The sequence below is a fragment of the Nyctereutes procyonoides genome, unplaced genomic scaffold (assembly GCF_905146905.1).
Source record: "Nyctereutes procyonoides isolate TBG_1078 unplaced genomic scaffold, NYPRO_anot_genome, whole genome shotgun sequence".
Taxonomy (NCBI): domain Eukaryota; kingdom Metazoa; phylum Chordata; class Mammalia; order Carnivora; family Canidae; genus Nyctereutes; species Nyctereutes procyonoides.
This window is the reverse complement of record NW_026575131.1, coordinates 8,185,763-8,204,606: the sequence shown is the minus strand read 5'-3', so window position 1 is coordinate 8,204,606 and position 18,844 is coordinate 8,185,763. Positions and strand designations below refer to the sequence as shown.

Below are 18,844 nucleotides of genomic sequence, written 5' to 3'. Positions count from 1 at the left end.
AATTTCAACATCAAAGGGGTGGACTCACATACAAGCAACCCTTTATTTTTTTTTATTTTTTAAAAGATTTTATTTATTCATGAGAGACACACAGAAAGAGGCAGAAACACAGGCAGAGGGAGAAGCAGACTCCCTGTGGGGAGCCAATATGGGACTCCATCCCAGACCCCTGGATCATGTCCTGAGCCAAAGGCAGATGCTTAACCACTGAGCCACCCAGGTGTCCCACAAGCAACCCTTTACTGGGCTAAATACTTCACAGTTTTACCCAAGCATTTGGAGGTCCATGTAAGCTTCATACCAATCCTTCAAAGTAGTTAGGGCAGGATATCCAGTTTACAAAACAGAAAACTAAAGGTTTCCTCAAGGATGAAGAGTCCGTGAATGAACTTAGATCTCAGATCCTGATAGAATTTGAAGGCAATTTTCTTTTCTTTTCTTTTCTTTTTCTTTCTTTTAAAAATGAGTTTGATGTCCTTTGATCCTTTGTCCTTTGATGGATCGCGGGAGCACTCTTGGTGGAACTTTTTTCAATATGGGAGCTAACATTTTACGCCTATTCTCTGTGCAGGAAAGACTGGGTAGTAGACATTCCATATGGGCTATATAAACTGATTTAATCCATTTCCCTAGCGTATGACTCTAGGGAATAGAAATAACTAGTGCCATTTTACAGATGTGGAAAGCAAGGTTTGAAAAGTGAAATGGGCTGTCCAGGGTCACAAAGCCTGTTGGTGGCAGAACCAGGACGTGCTCCCAGGACTTCCCACTTTCATTTCAGTTTCCTTCTGTAGCCATACTTCTTAGCTGATGTTTATGGCCACAAAATATGACTCTAGTTTATCTGCCCTCAGTGACATTGCCTAATCTTTTGGAACCCCTTTATTTCTGTGGGGAAAGAAAAGGGATAATACTATCTATAGTGTAGGCTTATGAGAATTACAGAAAATAATTTATGAAAAGCACATTGTAGGTGTAGGTAAATGGTAGTTATTATAAAGAGGCAGTTTGTAGCCAGTGGTCAGACTGTTTGGGTTCAAATCCCAGCTCTGTCACTTGTACCTGTATGATGTTAGGCAAGTTACTCAACCCCTCTGTGCTTTTGTGCTTTGGGTTCCTCATCTGTAGAATGGGGGTAATAACCACACCTATCTAATAGGGTCATTGTAAGGAGTAGGAATAACCCAGGTGAAGTCTACACATGGTAAATGATCAATAAGTACCAGCCATTTTTAAAACTTTTATTTATTAGAGAGAGAGAGAGAGGCAGAGACACAGGCAGAGGGAGAAGCAGGCTCCACGTAGGGAACCCTATGTGGGACTCGATCCCGGGACCCCAGGATCAGACCCTGGGCTGAAGGCGGCACCAAACCGCTGAGCTACCCGGGCTGCCCAGCACCAGCCATTATTAGTACAAGTTCTCTTCCTATCCTATTTAACAATTCAATTTGCCCTGAAGTCTCTCTTATTCTGTTTTCCCTCATCAAGATTTATTACCTTTTAAGATAAGAACGCAACGAGCCACCCCTACTCCTACTCTTTTTCATCACACTCTGCTTTTTTTTTTTTTTTAAGATTTATTTATTTTGGAGAGAGAGCACGTAAGAGCAGGAGGGGCAGAAGGAGAGGAAGAGGGAGAGAGAAAGGAGAGAGAGAATCCTCAAGCAGACTCCACACTGAACGGGAGCCAGAACTGGGCTCCATCTCATGACACTGAGATAACAGCTGCAGCCGAAACCAAAGTTGGAAGCTTAATGACTGCACCCCCCAGGCGACCCCATCACACTCTGCTTTTATTCTGGAATGTTACCTATATTCTTCTGTAGTGGTAAGTTATTTACTGCTTATTGCCTGTCGCCCTGCAGGGCACGGATTTTGTCCTTTTTTCCTCAGAGATATTCTGGGCAGTGCGTGGCATGTAGTAGCTGCTCAATAAATGTTAGCCGTTATTATGATAAGGTCCATTTTGACTATTTATTCAGAGCTGCTCGCTCTGAATCCCTAATACCCCTTAACCACCTTTCCTTCTTTTGTGCGATAGCACTTACCACCTTTTAACACACCACCTAACTTGTTAGGTACTTTCATTACTTAGAGCTAGTTTTCTTCCCCCCACCATCTAGATTGTAAGTCCCATGAAAACAAGGAAGTTTGTAGATTTTCTCCACTAATGTACCTCCAACACCTTGAACACCTTGCCTGGCATACAGTAGGTGATTAATAACAGTATTTGTTGAATGAAGTATATGTGGCAGAGCGCCAAAAGCACTGGGCCTGGGGTCAGAAGACCTGCTGGGACTGCCACTGAACTCTTCCGTGTGTCCTTAAACGCGTTGCCCCCACCCCAGCCCACCCTGCGCCTCAGTTTCCCCTCGCGGCTCGGACGCCGGTTCCGCAGCGGCTCCAGCTGGGCGGCGTCGTGCCGCGCGCGGCCGCTGGGGGGCGGTGGTGCCCGGCGCCGGGCCCCGCCCACTTCCCGGGAGGCGGCGGCTGGGGGGCCCCGCCCGGTGGGCCCCGCCCGCTCGCTCGCGGGGTAGAGGAGCCCGGCGCCCCACGCGGCTGCCCCAGTTGCCCTGGCGCCTGCCCGCCGGCCCCGGAGCCCAGCCATGTCCTGCTACATCTACCAGCTGCCCGCCTGGGTGCTGGACGACCTGTGCCGCAACATGGACACGCTCAGCGAGTGGGACTGGATGCAGTTCGGTGAGTGGGGGTGGGGACCCCGCGGGGAGAGGGTGGGGGTGGGGGTGGGGGTGGGGACCGGGACCCCGCCGCTAACCCCCCGCCCACGTCGGTGTAAGCGGGTCCCTTCCCGCCCCGGCCTCGCAGTGCGTCCTCGGGCCGCCCGCCCCCGCCCCCGCCCCCGCCCCCGCCCCCTCCACGGGCCCGTCCGGAAGGTGGTGGGTGATCTCCGCGGGTTGCTGGGGCAGTGACTTTGCTGCTTGCCGAAGCGCCCACCGTTAGGTGCGGGAGTCCGCCGCGGCGGAGGCGCCGACGCGCATCGTCTCGCTGAGGCCCCGCAAGGGCCCGCGAAGTGCGTTTTTCTCCTGTCCCGTCGCACACGCGGGGAAGCGGAGTGAGGGGGGTGGCTGACTGGCCGGCGGCCGTGGCGTTGCCCAGGGGCAGGGTGGGGTCTGCACCCTGGTGTCTGACTCCACCTGGACGTCCGGGCTCTTGGGGTCTGGCTGCTTTATTCGAGCGAGCGAGCGAGCGAGCGAGCGAGCGGCAGAGGGGCGGGGGGGGGGAGCAGGCTCCCCACTGAGCAGGGAGCCAGATGTGGGACTCGATCCCAGACCAGCCGAGGCTGAAGCCCGACCCACGGAGCCAGCCTGGCGCCCCGCTGTGTTTGTTGGTTTGTTCGCACCTGCTGGTCTGCGGGGAGTGCCCGGCATCTGGGTGGACGCCGCCAGAGTGGACCTTGGGTTCCCAAGGTTCCCAAGCAGAGGTCTGCCTTCCAGGCTCCACCTCCTCCCAGCTAGTGACTTTGGACGAATTGCTTAATCTCTCTGAGCCTCAGTTTCTTAATCTGTGAACTGGAGGTTCTTGTGAGTAATTAAAATTATGTAAGAGGCACCTGACACTTAGGTGCCAGATTCTAGTGAGTAACAAGGAAGTATTAACAATGATTATTTTTACGTTTGAGGTCAGTGTAACTGGTGCCACTTAATTTTAAAAATGATCTAGTTTCTTTCAGATTTAGTTCAGGATATGCATATGTATGTACTCCTGTATATACAGGAGTATATGATATATACATACAGTATATGATATATATATATATATATATACAGTTAAAAATAGTAAAATGATTATGTATGTGTTATCCATCCAGTTTCAGCAAATAATATACATTTTAATCTAGTGGTTCTCAACCAGGGTGATTTTGCTCCCAAGGGAAATATGTCTGGAGACCTTTTGGTTGTCCCCACTTGGGCTGTGCAGTGAGTAAAGGCCAGGGATTTTGCTAAACATCCTATGATGCACAGGACAGTCCCCTCTGCATAGAATTATCTGGCCCGAAGGGTCAGTAGTGCTCAGATTCAGAAACTCTGTTTTAAACTAGTAACAAAAATAATATACGCTTATTGAAATATGCTGGGGGAAACAAAGATTAGTTCAAATTCCACCACTCAGGGATAACCATTCTTATTTGGATGCCAGTAGTAGTAATAATGATAATAATGAACAGCATCAACAACAGCTGACACTTACTGGCTTCTTAATGTGTGCTAGCAGAGTGCTATATGGTTTATACTGTCTAGTTATAACAATAAACATTTATGTGCATATATTTTTCACAAATTCTATCATTTTTTACATTCTAATAGCTTGTATTTTTTTCCACTTGAAATACCTTTTTTTCTCCTTGCCAAGCAGTGTTCTTTTTCTTTTTTTAAAAAAATATTTATTTATTTATTCATGAAAGAGAGAGAGAGAGAGAGAGAGAGGCAGAGACACAAGCAGAGGGAGAAGCAGGCTTCATGCAGGGAGCCCAATGTGGGACTTGATCCCGGGTCTCCAGGATCACACCCTGGGCTGAAGGCAGGTGCTGAACCGCTGAGCCACACAGGGATCCCCATCAAGCAGTGTTCTTTAGCAACATGGATTTAGGTTTTTATTTTTAGCATTTATTTTTGTTGACGATTTTTAATGTAAAGGAGCAACAAATGCATTTACAAATGTAAATGATATGCCACAGGTAGAGAGGAAGGTAAATGTCTTTCCTCTTCCTGGTCTTCAGCCTCCCGGTCCACTTCCCAGAGGCAGTTACTGATAACATGTCAGGGCACCTCTGAGAATGCCTTTTACCACCTGGTTTTCTAGACTTCACCATGCTCCTTTGCTCTGATGACCTGTGACTTATCTACTTTGAATGTTTCCTGGGCAGTGGGCCAATTTTGTGTAAGAGATTTCCTCTAGTACTTTTTTCCCCCCATGTTGGCCTTGACTGTAAACACTAGAGCAACTTCTGTTCCTAAAATACTTAGAAGGCACCCCTGTGACTTTTTAAAAGCGGCTTTATTAAGATATAATCCACACACCATACAGTTCACCCATTTAAAGTGTGCAATTCAGTGGCTTTTAGTATAGGTAGAGTTGTATTTCCATCTCTACAGTCAGTCTTGGAACACTTTCACAACCCACAAAGAAACCCAGTACAACTTCATTGTCACCCCCAACATTCCCACCTCTCATTTTCCTCAGCTTTAGGCATTGCCTATTCTGGACATTTCACATAAATGGAATCCTATAATATGCATTCCTTTGTGATTGGCTTCTTTCATATGGCATTAGTTTTCCAGTTTCATCCATGTCATTCCATGTCTCCGTGCATAATTTCTTTTTATTACTGAATAAATACTGCCCTGGATGGGTGGACAGCTGATGAACGTTTGGGTTCTTTCCACTTCTTGGCTGTTATGAATAAAGCTCCTGTGCACATTTGTGTACAAGTTTTTATGTAGATGCATGTTTTCATTTCCGTTGGGTAGTCACTTTCCGTTGGGAATGGAATTACTGAGTCATAGGATAACTCTATAACATTTTGAGGAAGTGCCAGACCATCCTCCACATTGACTGCACTAATTTACATTCCCTCCAGCAGTGTATGAGGGTTCCAATTTCTTAGTATCCTCCCTGACACTTGTTATTATCTGTCTTTTCAATTCTAGCCATCTGAGCAGGGGTGAAGTGGCATCTCACTGTAGTTTTGATTTGTGTTTCCCTCATGACTAATGATGTTGAGTATCTTTAATGTGCTTACTGGCCCTCTGTACATCCTCTCTGGGGAATACCTCTGACTTTTTAAGCCCCAGAGACACCAGAATTGCTCAAACTCTTCAAAGACTTCCAACTGTCTTTTGGGATATAATCCAGACTCCACCCGGCCTTCCCAATCTGTCACAATCTGACCACACTGATTTCTGATCTCTTTTCCTTCCACACCCACTCTTGCTTACCCAGTTCCAGCCACACTGGCCTCCTTGGTCCATACTCAGGACCTTTGCACTTGCTACTCCCTCTGTCTGGGACTTTCATCTCCCAGTGTTCACCGTGGCTGGCTTTCTAATCTGCATTAGATTCCTCTTGCTGCTGTAACAAATTACCACAAATTTAATGGCTTAAAAACAGCACACATTTATCATGTTACAGTTCTGGAGGTCAGAAGTCCTAAAATCAAGCTGTCAACAGGGTTGCATTCCTTCTGGGTGCTCTAGGGGAGGATCCATTTTCTTGTCTAAGTTTTTCAGCTTCTGAAGATTTTATTTATTCATGAGAGACACAGAGAGAGAGAGGCAGAGACACAGGCAGAGGGAGAAGCAGGCTCCCTGTGAGGAGCCTGATGCAGGACTTGATCCCAGGACCACAGGATCACGACCTGAGCTAAAGGCAGACGCTGAACCGTTGAGCCACCCAAGTGCCCCAGATTTGCAGCTTCTAGAGGCTGCCTGCAACGCTTGACTCAGGGCCCCTCCCTCCACCTTCAAAGCCAACCACATACCATCTTCAAGACTCTGACCTCTGCTTCTGTTGTCATATCACCTTTGAATCTGAGACTGCTGCCTCCCTGTTATAAAGACCCTTGTGATTATATAGGCCCACTCAGGTAATTCAGGCTAATAATTTCTCAGAGTCTTTAATGTAAGCCCATCTGCAAGGTCCTTCTTGTCATGAAAGGTCCCGTAATCACAGGTTTTGGAGTTTGGAATACTGACTTTGGAGGTCCATAGTTCTTCAGGTCTTGGATCTTATTTCACCTTTATTCCAGAGGTGAATATCCTGCCCCCTGCTACTGTCTGCTTTATTTCTACTGTTCCACCTAACATATTTTGATATTACCTTGTTCATTATTTATTTATGTCTCTCTCTCCCTGGAGAATGAAAGCACTGTGAGGACAGGGATTTCACCTCTCTAGTTCAGGCCTGTGTTCCCAGAGCCTAGCATCGTGCCTGGCCAGTGGGCAGACACTGAGGAACCACTTGAATAGATGATGAGCTGAAGGATGTGGGAATGGTGGGGCAGTGGGGGAGTGTGCACTTCTTACCCCACCGAGATGGCTTTGAGCCCATGGTCAGCCAGCTTTCTGTGTTGGGTTGGAGCTTGCTGGGCTGGGAGTCAGCCAGGCCCCCCATTTAGCTGCTCCTTGTCAAGTCACAACACTGTCTGGCTTCCTCATCACCAGAACTGGTGATTGCCATTGTCTTTCCATCTCTAAAGAGTCTCTGCTTCTGCGAGCTATTTATTTATTTATTTATTTATTTATTTATTTATTTATTTATTTATTTATTTATTTATTTAAAGATTTTATTTATTTATTCACGAGAGACACAGAGAGAGAATAAGAGAGGCAGAGACACAGGCAGAGGGAGAAGCAGGCTCCATGCAGGGAGCCTGATGTGGGACTCCATCCCGGGACTCCAGGATCATGCCCTGGGCCGAAGGCAGGTGCTAAACGCACTGAACCACTCAGGGATCCCCCTTCTGTGAGCTATTTAGAAAAGAGAGTCCCTTTGGGCAGATTGTGGTACTAGGGCGTGGGAGGAGGGAAGATCCTTCTTCAAGGGATCTAGAAAATCACATGGCCCGCATATGCGTGCTTTTTGGATCTGACAGTTGTTGGCAGATATTTTGGCTGCTTCCTGTTCATTTTCTATGATTATAGCGGTATCTATTTTTGCCCTTGGGGGAGAACAGGTTTCTTACAGCTTCCTCCAGGTGTATTCCAAGGGGGTATGGAGGCAGGGGTTCCTTTGTTGGACTGTTCCCCACCTTGCTCACTCATGCATGTGCTAGCTTTTGTGCATAGCCCTGCTTTGTCCCTGTCCAGCTGTGTGATTATGGTCGAGTGTCTGCCTCTCTCTCAGCCTTTCATTTCCTCCTCTATCAAATAGTGATGAGTCACCGAGAGGCTTAGGGGACAGGTTGTATGGAAGTTCCCTAGTGTTTTTCTCTTTCTCTTAGCCAGGGAGGAGTCACATCACTCCTGATGAGGGTCATTTGACCCTAAGCTGGGTCATTTCAGGAGGTTGTGCCATGTCTGGTCCAGAAGGTTATGAACATGGCAAGATTTTCTATTCTCAGGTGAACTCCTATGGGATTCTGGGACTCAGACCTGGAGGGACGTCCCACATAGTGATAACCATAGGGGACGAAAACACGTTTTCATAGAGTGTAGCTGATTTAATGAGTACAGCTCACACTTATATGACATTTTCTATGTCCAAAGCACTATTCCAAGTACATCTGTGTACGTAACTAATCTGACCCTCGTGACAGCTTCTGAGGCAGGTGTGGCTGTTATCCTCATTTGCAGATAAAGAAACTGAGGCACAGGGAGGGAGGAAGGGCTTTCCCCAAGTACATAGCAAGTGAGTAGCAGAATAGGATTTGAACCCAGGCCTCAGAATCCAAAATCTAGGCCCTGACCCACCATTGTACTATCCTGCTGATAGAAGTATGTATTTTTATTTTTATTTATTTATTTTAAACATTTTTAATTTAAAATTTTTTATTTTTTAAAGATTTTATTTATTTATTCATGAGACACACGCAGAGGGAGAAGCAGGCTCACCACAGGGAGCCCAATGTGGGACTCAATCCCAAGACCCCGGAATCACTCCCTGAGCCAAAGGCAGACACTCAACCACCGGGCCACCCAGGCATCCCTGAAGCATATATATATATATATATATATATATATATATATATATATTAAATATTTATTTATTTATTCATGAGAGACACAGACTGAGAGAGAGAAGCAGAGACACAGGCAAAGGGAGAAGCAGGCTCCTTGCACAGAGCCCGATGTGGGACCCGATCCTGGATCTCGGGATCACAACCTGAGCCTAAGGCAGACACTCAACCACTGAGCCACCCAGGCGTCCCTGAAGCAGATATTTTTATATCAGTAGAAAAATCTGGAAGATTAGCAGCAAATGTATGAGCAGTGCTTTTCTTGGGTTCATCCAAGTGAGATGATCACAGAGACTTTCATTTTGTTCCATTAGCCAAAATCTTCTATCATCAGCAGGTATTTCCTATGTGTGTTGAGTCCAGAGCTAGAGCATCATAGGGTCCGCGGCAGTGACTCATTCCATTGAGATATGTGTCTTGTCTTGACCCTGTTCTAAGGGCCTGGTTAAATGTTGATAGGTTGACACTGGAAGGTATGTCACTGTCACAGGAGTGTGAGAACGACAAGGCATCTTGGGGCTTAGTTCCTACTTGGGTGGTGGCCCCTGTAAGGAAGCTCATCCCACAGAACTGTGGGTGGAACATCACACTAGGGCTTCTCTTTTTCCCATTACATCACGCTGCCTCTGAAGAGTGGGAGGTGTGCCAGTGAGCAGCTTGGTGTGCAGGGAAGGGGTGCAGGGAGAGGGTGCGGGGGAGGTGTTCCTTCCTCTTCCCTCCGCTCTTTTCTCTCAGCTTTTGGAAGCAGCTCCTGACCCAGCTAACATCATTTCCCACTGACCAGGAACCTGGCCTGGGGTTTCCAGTGACTAAAGTTGCCACTGAGAACTTTCCATCCCTAACAGGCTTTCTCTCTTCAGGAGGCTGTCTCAATCTTCCTCCTTCCCCTAGAGAGAGGGGATTGTGCAATGTGATCATGTCACTCCCTGGCTCAGAGCTCTTCCACGCTTCTGTGGCTCTTAGGATTGAGTCCAAACTCTATGGCCTGGACTTCGAGGTCTTTTGTAATGTAGTCCTGGGCCTCATCTCTTGCCTCCCCTTCCCCACTCAGTTCACTTATGTTTGTATTTTTCAAACAGGAATCTCCATGGGATTCTGGTTTACTCACTACAGTATCTCTAAAGCTTGTGACAGGCTGAGAGCACAGAATGAATGAACAAACGAACGAATGAATGGCTTAATGTTCACATGGATTCCGCTTCCATAGTTTCTGAAATTCTAGATCTGAAGTGTGGTTATTTTATTCCTAGTTAAGAAGGAAAAAACAAAGGTTCCTTCACTGTAGTAAATTCAGCAGAATACATGTAACCATTCAAAATGCTGTTTGTGAAAAGTTTGTAAGGACCCGGAAAGTGCTTATCTGTAATGTCAATAAATGAGGGCAGGATGCAAGATCTTACAGGCCAGCAGCAACTGCATCTAGGACTGCTCCTCTGCAGAGGGGTGGGGAGAGTTTTGGAAAGGGAAAGTACCCTCGTGAGAGGCTGTGTAACTTGTTGTATTGGTGTTTTCCTCCCTTCATTTTCCAAGGTTTCTTTGGTGAGTAACCATTAATTTTATAATGAAAGATGCAAAGGAATGCTTTATATTTCATATTGCCAGTGGCAGCCCCCTGCAAATTTGGTAGTATTTCAGAGTTGGCAAAGTGCTTTTAGATGCATGGGCTCTCTTGATCCCTGGACCAGTTCTGTGAGGATGCTGGGCCATGGGTTCCCTTGTGAGTTTGTTCATTTGTTTGTTCCTTCGTTCATTCTTTCATTTCCCCCTGCCAGGCCTGGGAGTTAGGGTGGGGAGAATGAGATGCCCAGGACCTAATTTAAGGAGGCACCTTTAAGGCACTAATTTAAGGAGATCCTGCTTCTGAGAGTGCAGGATCAGGTCTGAGGGTGAGCACCTTCTTAAATTTTCCCACCTGAATAGCTCCTTTGCCTCACCCTGGTCCAGGCCTTGCCTTCACTCTATACCAGGTGCTGTTCTCCTTTCTGTGAATCTAAGAGTAGACAGAATGGATAAAACTCTGTCACATGGAGCTTCTGTTCCGGGAAGGGAGGCAAGAGAAGTTCCATTACTTCCCCTCCTTATGGTCGAGGAAACTGAGGCTCGAGCTGGTGAAGTGCCTTGCCCAAAACAAATAAACAACTAAAGCTCAAAGCCCCTGATCTTTCTGTCCTGTCGTGTGCTGTGAAGGTGATATTCACACTCAAGTGTAGTTGGTGTGCCAGTCCCATGAGTATCAAGTGGAATCAGCACTATAACTTGGGCTGCCAGCTAAAGGTGGCAGGTGTGATGGAGGGTGAGTGAGAAGATACTGCAGACAAAGCCTGCTGGTCTGATGACCCTCTGTTGGAGGCACTGCCTCTCTGATGCTAAGCAGAGCCTCTTGCTTGCCTTCCAGCCTCCTATGTGATCACAGACCTGACCCAGCTGCGGAAGATCAAGTCAATGGAGCGGGTGCAGGGCGTGAGCATCACACGGGAGCTGCTGTGGTGGTGGGGCATGCGGCAGGCCACTGTCCAACAGCTGGTGGACCTCCTGCGCCGCCTGCAGCTCTACCGCGCAGCCCAGATCATTCTGAACTGTGAGTATCTGTGGTGGCCCCGTGCAGTTGCCCAGGGGGCTGGTTTCTGCATAAGCCATGCCCTCGGCCTGGAAACTTCTTCATCTTGGAAAAAAAATTTAAATGAGAGAATTTACCAGCCAGCTAAGAAAATCCATAATGGTGGTTACCTATGGGAGAGGGGTTATGTGGCCGGGGATCAAAATGTTAGAGAGAGACTTTACTGTAAGTTCCTTTGTACCTTTTAAGCTCTGCTTCTCTCTTCCAAAAATAAATAATGATTTTTTTAAAAAAGAGCCATACATAAAAATCCAAAAAAGTCTACAGTAAATATGATTTATGATTTATTTTTTTAGAGGGTGCAGGAAGGGGCAGAGGGAGGGGAAGGGAGAGAGAAAATCATAAGCAGGCTCCATGCCCAGTGCAGAGCCCAATGTGGGGGCTCTGTCTCAGGACACTGAGATCTTGACCTGAGCTGAGACCAAGAGTCGAAGGCTTAACCAACTGCGCCACCCAGTTGGTAGCACATTCTTTTTTTTTTTTTTTTTTTTTTTGCTAGCACATTCTTTTAATAGCTGCATGGTGTTCCTTGGACAGACATGCCCTGATTTATTTACCTCACTCCTAGGTGTTTACATTGCTTCTTATTTCTCTCGTACACAGTGTTGTACCTTTAGATGTACGCACCCTATCTGCACATAATGTAAGTCTAGCTGGAGAATGATTTTTTTTTTTCAGTGTTGGAATGGCTGGCTGGATTGAAAGTTTGTGTATTTTAAGTTTTGATTAATACTGGTATCAATTCTACCAAATTATCCTCCTACCCACTATCACAACAATGGTGGGAACATGATTGCTAGCAGGTAATGATCGCTCCCTACCATGAGAAGTGGCTGTAGGGATCCCTGGGTGGCGCAGCGGTTTAGCGCCTGCCTTTGACCCAGGGCGCGATCCTGGAGACCCGGGATCGAATCCCACGTTGGGTTCCCGGTGCATGGAGCCTGCTTCTCCCTCTGCCTGTGTCTGCCTCTCTCTCTCTCTCTCTCTCTCTCTCTCTCTCTGTGACTATCATAAATTAAAATAAAATAAAATAAAATCAATTAAAAGAAAAGAAGTGGCTGTAAAATTGAAGAAGTAGAATTATGTCAAGTACTTGGCATCCAGCCAGTGCTCAGAGGAAGCCAGCGGGGGGATTATGGTTACTCCCGTCTAAGCCCCCCATTCTTCCCCATGTCCCCCAAATAGACCCCTTCAGTAGGGGGCAGGGAGCCAGTCTTTTAATAGGTATGTCTGAGTACCGCCCAGTGTCTGGTGCTGTCCTGGTTTCTAGAATACAGTGAGGGGCAAAGCGACAGGTCCTTTGCCCTCTTGGAGGACATAGTCTTATGAAGGTATAGTCTATAGACCAGAAAATAAATTTAAAAATAATGGGTTGGAGGTATCAGGTAGGAGAGCCTCCTAGAACATGTTAGTCATGGAAGGGCAGTTGAGGAGGTGAAATCGGAGGAGTGGAAAGAAGAGAGCCATGTGAAGAGTTGAGGTAAGAGAGTCCAGGGAGCGCTTGGGGTTTTGGCAGAACCAGCATAAAGCTGGTGTGGGAGGTAGAGAGCTGTACATTCTGAGCCCCAGAGACCTGTAGAAGACCCTGTGTGTTGTTCTGACCGGGCTTCCTGGGCTCGGAATAGCTGTTGGCTGAACCAACAGACCCAAGTTCAGCACTTGCCTGACTATACCTCAGGCCTTTCGGAATCATGGAGGGCTTCTGGGAGGGGGGTGGTGGGATCTAAACTAAGGAACTGAGGGATGGGGGCTTAGAGGCCTCCACCCTCAGAGATGTCAGGAGAACAGGTAGTCCTGCAGTTGGGGGTTCTAGAGATAAGCCCAAATCAGGCTCTGGGGGGCACCATAGGTGTAGATCACATTGGGCATAGAAGGCCAGTGGGGTAGCAGGACCATTTCTCCTCCTTAGCCACTTAGCGACTCTCCAGGATTTAGGGTATCTGGGGATACACGGCTTCTGCACACCCACCAGGTCTCATTAAGTGAAGGACAGTCCCTCCCATGGCAGGATTACCTGTCTGGGGGCAGGTGGTGGGGAAGATCCCGCTCACATGGCGGAGAGCGACACACCAGTGTGAGACTAGGGCTGCCCTCTGCCCTCCAGCCCCAGCAGTGAAATCTCTAAATTGAGAATGGGGACAGCCTGGGTGGCTCAGTGGTTTAGCGCCGCCTTCGCCCAGGGCCTGATCCTGGAGACCTGGGATCCAGTCCTGTGTCGGGCTCCCTGCATGGAGCCTGCTTCTCCCTCTGCCCGTGCCCCTCTCTCTCTCTCTCTCTCTCTCTCTCTCTCTCTCTCTCTCTCTGTCTCTCGTGAATAAATAAGTAAAATCTTAAAAAAAAAAAAAAAAAAAGAGAATGGGCATGTTTCAAGGCATGGCCACCCCTGCCTCTGCCCCTGTCTGGCAGCTTCCCCAGCTCCCTGTTGTCCTCAGACTGCGGAGGGATGGTCTGCTCAGCCCTCAGCCTTCCCATGCTTCTGGAACTTCCTGAACCCCCTCCTTGCCCCCTCAGCCCTTCTGTCCCGACAGGGTTCCCTTCAGTCCTATTAGACAGCGTCCCTCACCCCCATTCCCTCAAGGCCAGGTCGTCATCCTGGTCAGCTGGGAGTGCCTGGGGTGGGGGGTGGGGGGTACAAGTAGTCACAGTCAAGTGGTGAGGCAGTGTGGCTCAGCTCTCTGTTGTTAGGTGGGCAGGTCCCTCCCTTTCCCAGGGCCTCAGTCCCACCTTTGTCTAGTGGCGGTGGGCTGGGTGATGTGTGAACCCCCTCTGGACACTCAGGGTGCCGTGGCCCCCCCATTTTCCCCTCACACCTGGCAGCACTTGGGTTGGTTGTTGCGACGGGCGCTTGCCCTGTTTAGCTGTGTGCAGCCCTGGCGTCTCTGCCTCCACAGACCCTCGCACCTGCTAGACGGGGAGAAATGATTAGCACTGAACATGCCCTCAAATATTTTTCACATTCTGAGAGAGTCAGTGATAAACCCTGGATGGGCTGGAAAAGAGGAAAGGAGGGAGGGAGCGTTGGAGGGGGAGGGGTACTGCCACTGGGTCAAGGGCAGTCTGAGTCTAGGGGCTCGGGCTTCCAGCCCAGTCAGCTTTGGGGAGAGGGGCCCACACTGAGCCCTGGTTTTGCTTCTGTCCAGCCTCTGGGATGCTGCAGGGGTGTCCCAAGCCCCAAAATTGGCAAAGGCCTCTGATTGGACATGTCATTGACATATCATTGACGTCAGAACCTGGCTGCTGACTAATCTTGTACATGTTCATAATGATTCGAGGTCAGTGAACAATATAGTGCCAAATTTAAAGAAACACAGTCATTGCAGCATGACTGACACTTCGTTTTAAGCTAACAGTGACTGAGCCACTTCTGAGCCACTGAGCTGCCTGCCTGCCTCCCTCCAACAGGTACCCCGAGGTAGGTGCACCAAGGAGCCCGTTCTCCACCTGTGGACACTGAAGCCAAGGATGGCTGAGTGAACTCCCCCAAGGGCACAAATAAAGGGAGAGGTCACACCTAGGCATCTGGATCCAACGCCCCCATTCTTAGCTTTTCGCACGGAAACTTCACTGAACAACGTTTGGGTCTCCAGGCAGACATGACATTTTTTTTTTTTCCTGCCAGTCTCTCTTCTGCTTAGAATTTTACTCAGATCCTGCTTTCCTGGTCCAGCTGCCGCCAACCTGTCAGGACTACAAGAGTCCACCTTGGTTCACCAAACTCTTCTCTCTTCCCCTTCGCCCTACTGATCTGATTCGCCTGAGGAAGGGAGACAAGCTTGTTTCCACATCCGCAAATCCACCGGCTGTTCTGAGAGCCTGGTTGTGTTTTTACTACTGCTTTGCATCCTCAATGTATCTTGCTTCTTTCATTAGTTAGAAGAAAAAAGTGCTATAAATCTCTGCCCCGTTTTGGAGGTGAACACGAGGGCATATTCTGTACGTATGAAGCATTTTAAGTTTCTGTAGTCCGACTAGTCAAAGCCATTTCTCCTCCCCCAATCATGATATCAGGTAAACCTCATGTTGCATTTACTTGCAGAAGATTGTCTTATGATCCTGCTCAGCTGTTTGCATCAGTTTGAGAACCCGACCTCTGCCTACCACTGCTTAAAGGGCTTTAAGAATAGATTTGATAGGGGAAGGGGGTCGGGGCATGAGGCTACTGGGTGATGGGCATTAAGGAGGGCACCTGATGGAATGAGCACTGGGTGTTACAGGCAACTGATGAATCACTAAACTCTACCTCTGAAACTAATAATATACTGTATGGTAATTAATTGATTTTAAATTAAAAAAGAGGAAAAAAAAGAATAGATTTGATAGAACCGAGCAGCCCCGGTGACGCAGCAGTTTAGCGCCACCTGCAGCCCAGGGCGTGATCCTGGAGACCCGGGATCGAGTCCCACATCGGGCTCCCTGCATGGAGCCTGCTTCTCCCTCTGCCTGTGTCTCTGCCTCTCTCTCTAGCTCTGTATCTCTCATGAGTAAATAAAATTTAAAAAAAAATAAAAAAATAAAAAAAATTTGATAGAACCATCCTTGAAAATCACACATACCAGATGTCCTAGACATAAACTGGTTCCCTCGGAGACTTGCACCTCCAGGTAACATACTTGCCTTCGACAGAGGCCTGAAGATGGTGGGTTCCTCTGGGGGCCACATTGCGTCCGGTCTCTTGAAATCAAGTACTATGGGTGGCTGCTGGTGTGGTTGTGTAAAGAGCTAGGTCTGTGGGTCCCTGTTCCTTCATATTTTCTTAGCCTTCATTGCCAAGACCACTGTTATTCTATTTGTCAAAGTCCTAACATTATGTTATACCAATTATAATAAATTAGCATGGGAGGCTTACTACCCAACCACCCATTCTTCTGGCAAATCTGTTTGCCAGGGTCAACCTATATTTATTCTTTGAGCCATTTCTTGATACTCATCTGTATGTTTTTTTTTTTTTTAAGATTTTATTTATTTATTCATGAGAGACGCAGAGAGGCTCCAAGCAGAGGCTCAACTACTGAGCCACCCAGGTGTCCCACATTTCTGGTTCTTTTTCCATCAGCTCTAGGCAATGCCTATTGATTCTCCATTTCGTAAGATGAAGTTCTCTATTCTCTTGCTCTTTCTTACCCTATTCTCTCTACTTTCACCTCCCAGCTTTGGGCGAAGATCAGTTGTAAAGTAGTCCTCCATGGATTTGTCACAGCTCCAGACTCTGCTAAGCCCACAGGGAAGAGCTGGGTCTTGGATGAAGCCCTAATCTCTGGGTCAGGACAGGAAGGGGAATTTGTGCATCCTTGGTTGATAAGGATGATATCTTGTGATGGGGAAAATAACTGTGTGTATAAGGCATCTACAGGGCGGATTAGTGTAAAGTAGCATTTCCCAAACCACGTGCCTCAGAAGAGTGCTCCAGCAAGATATGCCCCCTGCAAACAAAGAGTTCATGAATAATTAAATTTGGGAAATCCTGTATGCTTTATCAGTGTCCCTACCTTTGGAGATTCATAATGCAAACCATCATCTTAAGGCTCTGATAAGTCCTGCAGCAAAAAGACATATTTATATTTAGGCCAGTGTTTTCCATTTATATTTGATCATGGAACCCCTTTTCATTTGATACCTATAAATAGTCCCATAGAACCAACACACTGTGGGAATCACTGCTTTAGTGAAATGATGACCATGGTGAAATTGCTGGACATCTCAGGGGAGCTTCATGATGGAGACACTGGGGAATCAGGGGCAGATTTTTACGGTCAGGCCAGCATTCAGCATCAGAAGAGTCTTATGCAGGAGGTCAGGGCTAACCATCATCCTGGGGCTCAAAACACAAAGATCCTACTCCTGAGAGGGACCTTTTCCAGACTACCAGGCTTAGGGAACCATGTGCCAGGCTTCAGAGCCTAAGTTCTAGTATCTTGGGCACATAGGAGCAGGAACCAAGGCAGAGGCCACAGTATCAGAGCTGTGGCTCCCAGCCAGAGGCAGATGGGCTGCCATCACTGCTGAGCTCTAGAGCTAGTTAAATGCCACCAAAGGCAGCCCTGGGAGTTGAGTCTACCGATGATAAGGATCAGATGGCCTTAGCTCTGAGGGAAGAGTCTAGAAACCTGGTGTGCCTAACCTGTGAGATAAAACTCTGCCTCTTTCCTCCCCACAGCGAGTTAGATACATGGAAGCTGGGCCAGAGAGTTGCTAATGAACCAAAGAAAAGTATTTATCAACTGCCTATTATAGGTGTGGCATTAGGGACACAGCCATGAAAATACAGATGAGGTCCCAGACCTCAAGGAGCCTGCAGTCCAGTGTGGGAGACAAATGCTGATAGGATGATGACATGGACCGAAACTAACCATGGTGTGAGTGCTTGAAGTGTGTGTGAGATGGAAGAGGGCAGGATTTGATCTCATGATCGGGTAAAGCTTCCCTGAGGCAGCAAAATCTGAGCCTCCATTAGGACAAGTGGGACTAATGAACTCATTGAGGGGGAGCTCAAGAAGTTTCTGGAATCTGAATGGGTCTGAAGGTGACTGAGGTTTTTATCTTTCCTCCTGCTGCTTCTATCTTCCTAGGAGTTTTCTTTTGACTTTTGCAATTTTCACACAGTCTCGTTATTTGGTTGTGCAACCTTGACGTTTTCTAACTTTTTGGTTTGGCATCTCAACCAGAGTCATTTCCTTCCTGGAGCTGGGCTCTCAGTGAGCGGGGAATTTTTGGCTGCTGCCTAAAGTGAAACGGAAGAGAGTGATCTCTTTCTCTCCCTAAGAGCCCGAGCTGTTGCAAGGGCCAGACGAGGCTTATGTGTTTACTTTCTTGGAACGCTTCCCAATATTTACCCCTTGCTAAGCTAGGGAAGGAGAATGCGGGGATAGGATTCCGGGCCACTGGAGAATTGCCCCGGAGGTGGCACTGTGTGCAGCCAAGGCCCCACAGGCCAGGAGTCCACCTAACTGGTTCTAGTTATAACCTGTATTTAGCACCTAATATGTGCTAGGAAGGCATCTTACCTCACAAATCTTATTATCCCTATTTTATAAATATGGAAACTGAGGCTCAGAGATTAACTAACATGCCCAAAACCACACTGCTAGTAAGCAATGGGCTGGGATGGGGACTCAGGCCTGCTTGACCTTAAACCCTACTGGGTAAGTCACTAAATGGCATCAGGTCTCACTTTTCCCCTCTGAAAAATAGGTAAACATATTGCCCTATTTTTTCTCATAAACCGGGAAGCTGCAAAACAAGAGAGGGTGAGGTTTTTAAGAAGTTAGTGCTGTGTGGCTCAGGACAGGTCACCTGACTTTTCTTCCACACTATAGTTACTCCACTGGAACAGAGCGAGGCTTTATTCACTGGAGGTTTTTGGGGTGTTGTGTGAGAATGAACAGAGGGTATGTATAATGCATCTGAATCAGTCCCCAGTTTTTTTAGAGAGGGAAGGTAATAGCTGGAATGAAAGGAGCTGCCCACCAGGGTGGCTCAGCGGTTTAGCACTGCCTTTATTTAGCCCAGGGTGTGATCCTGGAGACCTGGGATCG

General features: G+C 47.6%; 1 protein-coding gene across 1 annotated transcript in view; it reads left to right on the top strand.

Moving 5' to 3' along the window:
* The first annotated feature begins 2,547 nt into the window (after positions 1–2,547).
* The window catches only part of IRAK2 (interleukin 1 receptor associated kinase 2), a 61,149-nt gene continuing 44,852 nt past the window's right edge, over positions 2,548–18,844 (top strand). The window contains exons 1-2 of the mRNA XM_055344824.1: positions 2,548–2,700; positions 11,091–11,273. Of these exons, the coding sequence (XP_055200799.1) occupies positions 2,607–2,700; positions 11,091–11,273 (277 nt within the window). The 5' untranslated portion in view covers positions 2,548–2,606. The remainder of the gene's footprint in view (positions 2,701–11,090; positions 11,274–18,844) is intronic.